The sequence below is a fragment of the Limulus polyphemus genome, unplaced genomic scaffold, assembly GCF_000517525.1.
Source record: "Limulus polyphemus unplaced genomic scaffold, Limulus_polyphemus-2.1.2 Scaffold415, whole genome shotgun sequence".
NCBI classification, from domain to species: Eukaryota; Metazoa; Arthropoda; class Merostomata; order Xiphosura; family Limulidae; genus Limulus; species Limulus polyphemus.
Genome location: NW_013666025.1, coordinates 117,839 through 129,250, shown reverse-complemented (window position 1 = coordinate 129,250; position 11,412 = coordinate 117,839). Strand labels below are relative to the sequence as shown.

At 33.9% G+C, this 11,412-nt stretch overlaps 1 protein-coding gene across 4 annotated transcripts in view; it reads right to left on the bottom strand.

The window, feature by feature from the left end:
- LOC106458090 (protein boule-like) overlaps nucleotides 1-8,209 on the bottom strand; it is a 47,332-nt gene extending 39,123 nt beyond the window's left edge. For 2 of the 4 annotated variants that reach the window (XR_002610307.1, XM_022384217.1), the window contains exon 1: nucleotides 6,155-6,349. Coding sequence is in view for 3 of the 4 variants with exons in the window: in XM_022384217.1 (XP_022239925.1) it covers nucleotides 6,155-6,334 (180 nt within the window). In the remaining variant the exon portion in view is untranslated. Of the gene's footprint in view, nucleotides 1-6,154; nucleotides 6,350-7,952; nucleotides 7,977-8,102 lie in introns of those variants that run through there. The other 2 variants (XM_022384219.1, XM_022384218.1) reach the window with 2 other exon arrangements.
- Nucleotides 8,210-11,412: the final 3,203 nt, after the last annotated feature.

Sequence of the window (11,412 nt, the reverse complement as noted above, 5' to 3'; positions counted from 1 at the left end):
CACCTGTGACCCGTATAGAAAGGGTTAATATGTATACATTTTATAGTACAGGCTGGAAGAAGCAGTAGAAACACATATGGTTGCTGAAAAATAAATATATCACACACCTTAAAGCTTACTGTACTAGGAGCAGCACATTTTCTCTTTTCAGTGCCTCCTATCTAGCTAGATCTAGTCATAATTAAACAGGAGTTTCATTCATATACATGGGTTAACAATTTACGGATATTAGATATTGTTGGACTGTTATTATTCTATGTCTAGTAAGTTCTAAACACAATTAAATGAGCAAGTTATTCAGCAATCAACATTTTTTTTGAGGAAATAAATAATAATGAATATTAACTTGATGTAACATTTTTGATTAAAGCAATAAGTAACATTGGCCACACTTGTAGCTAGTAATAAATAACATATCAAGCTGAAGCTACACTATTATTGACATATATGGTAAACATAAACAGGCATCAATGTGGCTAGCTATGTAACCAATGGCTACTGGGTCATCCTATTGCTCCTCCACTTTTTGGAAGTTTTTAACCAATCAATGATATTCTTTCTATTGCCTCCCCCCCTCTCCAGATTTGACACACACACACCCTCAGTATCTAAAAAGCTTCTGGAATAATGCAGCATAATGATAAATAGACAATCACTAATAACATTAACTTTTCTAAAAGCTGTAAGCTCTACTGCTCAACTATTCTAAAATAAGGTAAATGTTTCTTCATAAAATAATACAACATGTTCACTGTTTATTTAATTATTTATAAATAAGGTAGATCACAAAATGAAAATGTGTAAAAGAAAAACCTCAATGTTAGTTTTTTTTAAACATTGGCTTTTCATAACCCATGTTTCAATTAGTCGGAAAAAAGGACGTCAAGTAATATATTTTGCTGTCAGTTCTAGCTTCATGCTCTTTCATTCAAATTAATCCATGATGGGTAATTCTTATGGACTGTACAATTTAGTTAGCGGACAGATGTTTACAACTTTGATGGTGTTGGTTGAATAGCAGTTTTAAGTAAATCCCAACAAGTGTGTTACAGATTTCAGTTAAATCTCTAAAAATTCATCAACACAAATTACAAAACTGGATTTCATACTAAAGAAAATTACAACACTTATGATATACAACATTGTTTATTGACAAAAAGGGGACGTGGATAAACGTTTCGGAATTCTATCAGTGTCCCCTTTTTGTCAATTAACAATGCTGTATATCATAAGTGTCGTAATTTTGTTTATTATCAAACTTTGTTTTCCTTCGAATACATCGATTGCTAATGTCTAGATTTCATACATTTTCACTTAGATATATACTGCATTGAATATCTTAAAGAAATTGTTGTATGTTACACAAACTTATCAACATAAGAGTAAAAGAAAAATAATTATGTTCCTAAGCACCAACTTCTGTATACTGTTACTTACACTAGTTCTACAACTACTATAGTTTGATGAGATTTGGTAATGAAGGGGGGGGGGGGCTCCAGCAATGAAAAAAGAAGATGAATTGATGCGAACACAAGTGGACAAAAAGTTCCAAAGAGAGAAAAGTTGGAAGACACTGCAGGAAAGAAACTTTTCTATGCCTTATGGTATGTGGGCAATTGACATCAAGTAGTAAAATAATCATACCAGGACTTATTAGGAATAAATTTACATCTAATGACTGGGGTGTAGTAGAACCAAATACTACAGCACGTCCTAAGGGATTAATGGGTGGAAGATATCTTGTGGATTTCAAGAATAAAGATATTGTCATTAGGGTCAAGAACACAATGAACCATAAAATTTGAATCAAGTCTGGATGAGACACTGTAAGATGTGAAGCTGTATAGGTAGTTCTTTCACATCAAAGAACATCATAAGTAGTCACCTTTGAAGAAAGATATAGGAATCTGACATTAAATCCTCACATACAAGAAATGTACAACAGAAGCTGTGGAAGTCTTACAAGTGATCACTGGTAGAGATTACATGACTTATGGAATATCTAGATACCTTCTCTAGTGGACTACATGACACACACATCAAACAAATAAATATCTCATAAGATTGCTGCTGAAGATGCAGCCCCCAATAAATCAGTTAGCTAGAAGACTCTCAGTTGCAAAACAGGCTGATGTTTTTAAAGAAATAGAAGCCATGAAGGAATAAAAGGTGATATAAACAAGTACTATTCCTTGAGCATCACTCCCTGTACTTGTGAAGAAGGATGGAGCCACAATGTTTTGTATGGACTACCAGAAGATGAATGAAGTCACAACGAAGGACTCTTACTCACTACCAGGAAATGAATGTACTTTGGTTACTCTATATGGATCAAAATTGTGTTTAACATTGGATATTAAGAGCAGATATTGATAAGTGCAAGTTAGCAAAAATGTAGAGAGAAGATAGTCTTTACTGCAGGAAATGGATAATAGCAATTTGTTGAGTTACTATTCAATTTATGTAATGCACTTGGTACATTGAAATGACTAATGGAGTGTGATTTCTCTCAACTACTCTGAAACATCATACTTACCAACTTGTATGGCATAATTATGCATGGGAACACCTCTGATAATGATTATGTTGAGATCAGGGAAGTTCTGAATTTATTGAGGAAGAAATCCAATGAAGTGTGAATTGTTCCATCAACAGGCAAGTTTCCCGTGTGACACAGCTAGCAGAGAAGTGACTAAAAACCCATCAAGACTGAATCTGTTCAGAATTAGCCAACCCCAAGGAACTTGTATGAGGTAAGAGGATCTCTTGTACTATGCACTTATTGTCATCATTTTGTAAAATCATCCTCTACATAGCTTGCCCTCTATACCAGTGTTTTTTAATAACCAATGATTGAAACCAAATTTTTAATGTTTCAAGAGCAGTGTGAAGAACACCTTCATGGCAAACAGTTGCTCCATACAGCTTAAAAACAAAGACATACTAGATACAGTGGGATTCATTAAGTTTACAAAAGGGTTTATTATGTTGGAACAGGGAAGATACCACTGAACATAAATTACAACTACAGTTGATACTTCCACAGTCTCTATATTCCGAAGCATTCCATCATCTTCACAACCTTCCAATGGCTGACCACCTAAGTATTAAGAAGACATTAAAGAGAAAGAGAATGCTCTTATAAAATTGGGTGCCATGGATATGTAAAGACCTGGTGTATGTCATGTGAACTATGCTGTTAGCAAAAATATCCACAAATGAAAAAGAATAAGCAGTTACAACAGTACTGTGTTAGAGCACCACTTGAGAAAGTTGCTGTTAATGTGCTTGGCCCTCTACCACAGAGTAACAGTGGGAATAAACTCCTCATGGTTCTGATGAACTATTTCATCAAATGGCCAGAAGCATATGCTGTTCCTACACAGGAAGAAGAAATGCTAGCAAGAAAACTTCTTGTCAATGCCTTCATTTCAAAATTTGGGGTACATATTGAAATTTACTCAGATAAGGGACTGAACTTTGTTTATGGATATGTCAGATCCTTGGAATTAAATAGACTAGGACAATGTAGTTTCATCCCTATTCCAAGGCTATGGTGGAGAAATATAATCATAAACTTTTGAATAAATTAGTAATTTATCACAAAAAACATGGGATCAAGATTTTGTTAATGCTACTCATGAATTACTGAACAGCAGCAAATGAAGCTAGGGACAAAATATAATTATCACTGATGTATGTAAGAGAACTTAAAAGTGCCATTGAACCTTCAGTACTCACATATGGAGGACAGTCACTCCCTCAGTGACATGCGAGGATAAGGGTCAAGAGGTCATTCCATCTAAATAACATAACTCTTGGAGAAGAAAACCGACTAAAAAAAACTTGGTGAATGAGCAGTTTAGTGCATTACTTTTGTATTAAAACTGTTCAAGGGACTTCACAATCCAGGAAGGAGGCAGTGTTGTAACCTATATTTCCAATGTTACAATTTAGTTGTTTGCTAAAGAAAGCTACTGCTCCTGATGATTATGATTGGATTTGCCACTCAGCTTGTGAATGTTACCCATCAAGTGTTCATGAATTGTTCTTTGTAAGCTATCTTCATGTGTTAATAAACAATTTCCAGAATACTTGATGTGTCTTTGAGCTAGTTGAGGCTATTATAGACAACCTAGTCACCATAGCAATATTTTTAGTTACTGCAGTACCATTGGCAACATGAAGATAAGGCTTTCACACAAATCTGGGAGAGTGGATCTTCTTTGAGAAAAATATAATAAAATAAAAATATTTTTGCAACTCCATACTGTGTACAAGCCAGAGGGGTATCACACACACACACAGGAAATTATATTGAAAATTCTAAGGTGACATGAAGTTTCTGAAAAAATAATGCACTGTTAGTCACCATGTCTCATGGTACAAAATGAGATTGTCATACTATGTAGAAATAAAAGTAGGATATAAATACGAGTAATCATTAATCAATAGATTCAGTTCACTGAGTTCAATGCTAGTCAGTTAGCAAGCTCAGAGTTAATGGGCATTGACTGATTAAATTCAGTGTCATAAAAGTTATTTAGTTTTAAAAATGAGAGTAATTACATCTATTCTACTATTCTGTTAATCAATTAGCTATGAAATTCTACACGTTTATAAGTAAGTTAGGCCTACATTTGTTTCAGAGTTTATGTTGAAAAGTTTATGTTCTTGAAATTAGGCCTACAATGAATGTAACTGTAGCAAATGCTTATTAAAGAAATAAATCAATTTTTTATCACTTGGATTGGACTTGACATAATTTTTTAACAAATGATCCAAAAGAACTAGCTCAATGACAGAAAATGTTACAACATAACCTGAACCCAGGAGGGAAAAAAAAAGGATGAAAAGTACACTGTCAGATCATAAAATACTTGAAATATGTATAAAAAGTTAGTATTTTTATGCACACAAGTATAAATATTTGTCAAAGCATTCAATTTATTACATAAACAGCATGGTACGGGAATCATTATGCCATTAAGCCCAATAGTGCATTAACTGACTAAATTACTGATCTCTCAATTTAAGGAGGTCAAGACTATTTCTCAGGCATCTGATGATTCAATCAACCATGTCACCCCAGAAATTATGTACATCATCCAGTCTCCATTTATAAAGGATATAATCACATACCTACTTTTAATTTCAGGAAAACTTTCTAACCAACAGCCCACTCCTATCCCTACTCCCAAAATGTATGAAAATACATAAATAAACCTTCATTTAACCTAAAGGACTTTTCCTATTGTTCATTCATAGGTGTAGCTATGCTAAAAAGTATCATAGAATTAAATGATACATAGCTTACAAAGTATCACAGCATTACATAGCTTATAAAGCCTCACAGCAAAACACAGCTCATAAAGTACCATGGCATTATATAAGATTACATAGCTTAGAAAGTACCATAGCATTATATAGCTTACAAAGTAACACAGCATTACACAGTTTACAAAGTATCGCAGCATTATTATAATTTATAAAATATCATAGCATTACATAGCTAGTAAAGTATCCTAACATTATATAGCTTACAAAATAGAATAATATTCTGAATATGAATTATGTAATTGCACAGTACATACTTAAAGCAGACCTATGCCTATTGATTCACAGTATCACTGTCTATCAGTTAATGCATATTTGTAAATACAGTTTTGCAATATATATATATATATATATATATATATAATGCATATACAAATTTTTCATTAAACTTAAAAACCTATCATTTTCATTTTGATATTAAGTTGAAACTTCGACATGTTGCTGTTGTGATAAATCTGGTTAAAGAGGTTGCATATAAAGAACCAAATTGATGTATCATAAAGAAGTTTGTTTTTTTTTGAAGGGGGGGAGATAGCTTAAACAGTTTATTACCAATAGCTTCATGTGAAGAGCAAACTGCACATTAGGCTAGTGATGAAAGGTCACTGTACACTAATAAGCTTGAAGATATTTTAATTTTAAAAATAATTACCCAGTCAATTTATGACTGGGTTATGAATTTTGCAGTGGTCACTTTCTTTATTAATGGTTTAATTTCATCATTAAGGCACCAGAAAAAACAAAAAGTTAATAATAAAATGAATACACACACATATATACATATAATCAAGTGTTCACTATAAGTGCAGTGATATACCATGTTTCTTGAAAGCTTGGGGTGATCACACACAGCTTCAGGTTCCTGTACCCCATTAAATATGACACCTATGGTATAAAATATCACATCATAGAGAAAAGCAACCATTTTGTTTTTACAACCACATGAAATAAGTGGTTTGTTCATATTTACTGATGTTATTTTCCCCTCTACTCCCATATTCTATTTGTCATTACTCACTCATTAGTGATACTTCTTTTTTTTCAAACTGACAAAACAATGAGATTTTTAAAATTTTGTCTTAAATGTATGTGTATTATTTTATGCTTTCGATAACCCCATCTGTTGTTGATAGTCAAAGAATAAAAATAGTTTGACATCATCATATCAAACATGGCTGCTTCTCTAAGGCAGTGACCAATTTTAGCAACATCATTATTTAACTACACAAATGTCATTTAGAACATTTTATACTTTCTGCCTATTAAAAGCTGTTTTACTTGTTAACATTTATTAAACTAATTCAACTACTGCTGAAACATTTTTCATTTTCATCTGTTTCAGATTGATGTAGGGGCACATGAGAGTAATAGTAATACATAAACATGAAAGAAAGGAGTAATTAGTTTTGGTACTACTTATCAAATACTGTCCACATAAAAAGAGATTTAAATGCAGAGTAAATGGCTTTTGAACCACCCTGTATCAAAATGTGGGTTCTTAATTTCCTTCTTTTCAATAACGTTTTTAATGAAAGAAATTTAAATGTCTTGGGATAACCCATGTCCTACAATTTGATGTCATAAAAGAAAATGTTAGCCAATATTAATATACTTGAAGATTATAAAAATAAATAACATTTCCATACTACCCTAACGATCTTACATTTGCATGAATAACTAACAAAACAAAGTTTACTGTTTATATGCATGACTGTTGTACAGTAACTTTATACTTGCTGTGCATTACAGTAGGTTTCTAAATTTAGACAAACTGATTCAATCCACCACGTTACGTAAATGCAGGATTTCCACTGCACAAGGTCGTCAAATTCGCGTCACAATAATTAAGCTGATCTTCACACAAATAGTGATAGAACAATATAATTACGAAACACATGAATTAGTAATAGTAATATCAATAAACGTTTTTAACCTTTAATCTGACTACTCTGTATACAAAAAAAAAATTATTTGAAGTTGGAACATTAACTTACAAGTTCTATGCCTAAATTAACTTTTTTGTCTTTAGTTCAAGTTAACCAAATTATCAAAATGAAACTAACATTTCTCTTCTGAGTTCTAGAAATTAGCTTTCATAACTTTTTAATTTTATACAATTTATTATCAGATATTTCAGAAAATGTGTATGTTATATCAATTTAACACACAATTATTATTAAGGTACCGTGTAAAACATCATATTTTATATGCACATTATTTGCTTATCGAAGTCAATGCCATTTAATAATATATATGTTATTGTTCAGTAACCTTATCAAGTTTAGAAATTCAACATTTTTTGTGGCTAAATGTTTCCGAATAACAACAAAAGCCACCTAGTATTAATCTCTCAAATTTTAGGCGCCTAACGACACAAATTTTCTTCTGCAGTCCACGAAACAATTTACATTAAACGTTTACTTTTTAAGTTTTAACTTAGTTCTGCAACTAGTATTAATATTAGTTGTAACATTTACCGTAACAATTATCTTCTAACGTTTTAACGATAAAGTACTACAATTAGTTTAAATGTAAATAAACTAATTAATTTAAATTAACCTGAACTAGAACTTCTAAGTTCTAATTTCTATGTCGTTTAATGCAAAACTATTTACCCTTAACATCGAAGAAAATACAACTTAACTATAAAACATTATTGACAAATCAAATTTCATTTCAAATTAGATGGTTTAGCTAATTTGAAAATCAAGTCAAATGCTACATTGGCAAAGCTAGTACAAAGTCAGAATTTAATGTTAACTCACCATATTGAATGGTGTTGACAAATCAGAAAACGCCAAATCTACGTCGCTAACCTAAGCATTCACAAGCACTCTGGAAACAGCAACACGACAGCACAATAATAAGTATATTATTACTCCCGCTAAACACGAAGCCTAAAGCCTTTCCAGGTATTTTTAACCTTCCGCTTTAGAGATGAGGGCACATTTTTTAACTCTCAAAATAACCTATTGTTCTTAGCCTACGTTTACTGTTTTTTGATTTTCAAAGAGAAGAGTTAATATTACGTTTGATGTTACCATTATAATAATTTTAGTATAAAATATGTTTTTGCAAGTAGTTGTGGTCAAATTTATTTTTCATTCTTCTGAAAAGGATATTAAAGTTGATATTATCCCACGTTATGATTTTTAATTAGATTAAACACTACGTTTTTTGCAATACTTTAATAATTTAAACAAGAAGGAATCCTCAGTAGCCACGGCATTTGAAATTATTTTAGACAGGTTAGAGTAAATTAATCTACGAGACCTTTTGTTCCTTTTTATTAGCTATATTTTTGTACGCCAGCAATAAAAAACGTGGAGCGCGCCTATACCTGATTCAATTTTATTACTCATCAGGACCTCTACCAGCCTACCCTCAAACTGAAATTCTTTTAGGCAGGGTTAGAGTAAATTAATCTACGAGACCTTGGTAATGGTCAAGTATATCAATGGAAAGGGTTTGACCTCCTGAGTCCAAATCTGTAATTAGATCTCAAACCGGTCAAGAGATGGCGGAGTTATGAGCTAAAAGTTTGTACTCGAAAACAAAAGAAATATCAGAGCCGTTCTATGAGCTGCTATGCCGTGGCTAAATAATGATATTGTTACGACAGCGGAAGTCGTGTGACGCTGAGAGTATGCGCGCTGGAGTTTCTCGAAGGATCATGAATTATCGAGAAGGCCCGAGTTTGTTCGAGGCGTCCTCTTTTTAGTATATAAGCCTGGCGAGAAAAACCAGTGCGATTCAAGAGATATAGATAGATCGGAGAGATAGATAATTGAGTCAAGGGAACAGTAGGCACCGTAAGTAAGGTTTGTGAATCACTGTGATTTATAGCGTGTGCTATAAAGGTTGTTAAGTTTAAAGTGACTGTGGAAATTCTGTGTATTACAAAGTTGTATCGAGAAAGAATAAACTAGTTTTAATCAAGAAGGGAATTGTATCTCTGAAGTTCTTCGGAAAGAATTTATACCGGAAATTAACAAACAAACAGATATGCAACAATATATTCATATTTTTTTACACAATCTATAATACTTTGCACATAGTACGGGTACCATACTCTTACGCCTCCGTTCGTTAGTTAATTTTCCGTATAATTTCGTTCCGAATAAATTTTAGCGATACAAGTCCTTTCTTAAATAAAACTGGTTTATTCTTTCTAAATACAACTTTGCAATACACTTAATTTCCACAGTCATGCTATAATTCACAACGAACGTCTCACGTGCTCAACAATACGTCTCTCTCTCTCTGTCTGCAGTTCAATTACCCATTACATTGTTGCCGTCACGTCTTGACCGTCTTATATATAAAAGAATACCGAACTCTAGTAAACGCTAGAGCATTCAGGAAAGGACAGGATCCTTCTAGAAGTTCATGACGTGTTACTAGCGTCACGTGACTTCCGCTGTCGTAACACTGCCCCTTCCTTATTATTGTTCGTCCCGAACAATAGCCACTTACATTAAACCAATAAACAATTAACAATAACTTAATTAAATGTACAGAATTACAAACACAAAATTACAATTTAACAAAGTCTCTTAATTTTACGGGACGTATCTTCTTCCGAACTGGTCTCCGTCTCGTTGGCTTCTGCTTCATATGGGGTTCATCTGCTTCATCAGGAAATGATCTATCGTTGATAACAGTAACATCAGTTGTAGTAACTTCATCAAGAGCTTAAACGTTTCTCTTCTCAAAACTGAATAGAGTTTCTTCTTCAACAGTGGCTTTTTCAGGTGACACACCTTCAGCAGCGTCATTTGTTCCGTTGTTCAATTTATCCCAACTGAAATGTCCTGGACCGTGATAACGCCAAAGCCTGTGGGCATGCACCACCTTTGGCTTACCTCGCCGACCACATTTTATCCGGAAGTCACGTCTGAGAGACGATCCACTATGCCATATGGGCCTTCCCATGGAGAAAACAACTTAGGAGACTTCCCTTTGGTCTTCCTGGGATTATACAACCATACCTTGTCTCCTGGTACAAAGCTGACTTCAGTAGATTTCTTATCATAAGATAACTTCATCGAATCAACAGACATTTTCAAGTTTGAATGCACTTGATGGTGAATATCATCCATCCTTTCTGATAACACTTTCACAAACTCTGACACATTTTCAGGCAACTCTTCATAAGGTGGGCGTCCTGTTAACAGATTCACTGGCAACCGAAGTTCCCGACCAAACATCAACTTTGCTGGAGTGTATCCAGTGGCTTCATGCTCTGCTGTCCTATAGGCCATCAATAGTGGAGGGAGTAAGACATCCCAGTCATCTTGGCGGCTATTACAAAACTTTACCAATTCCTGTCCCATTGTCCAGGTGTACTTTTCTACCATCCCATCGGACTGTGGGCGAAGTGGCGTTGTCCTGGTCTTTCGGATGCCAAACAAATTGCAGCATTCTTGGAACACAGCTGATTCGAAGTTACGGCCTTGATCTGAATGTAGTTCATATGGCATACACAATCTGAAGAAGAAATCACTAATAGCTGAAGCTACAGTTGTAGCTTCCTGATTTGGTATTGCATATGCCTCAGGCCACTTGGTGAAATAATACATCACCACACAAATGTACATGTTTCCAGCACAAGTTTGGGGCAGAGGACCCCTATTGCTGACATTCACATCTGGGATATGACTTCTAACAGTATTGAAGATGTCTGCATGAGGGTTTAGCTGCGGGGTCTGTCAGGGGCTTGCCATTGTCTGAGGCTATTTAAGTCGACGGTTAATGTATCCTCCTTGTGTAAAAGACAATAAATCATCCTTTAATGTATTTAATTCACTTTGAAATTTACTAATGTTTTCCATTTGTACTTCTTGCCACTGTTGTTGACTTTCCTGTAGTTGTTGCTGAATTTCCTGCAACTGTTGGAGACTTTCTTCCTGTTTCCTTTCTTGTTCCATTTGACACTGCTGTAACCTCTCTTCTTGTTTCTTTTCTCGTTCTTCTTGTTTCTTTTGCTGTTCTTGTATTGCTGCCATCAAATCTGCTAATCTTTAGTTTGATTTGCCGCTTCTCGTTTCCATTTTTTTCCTTTTCCGTCCCACC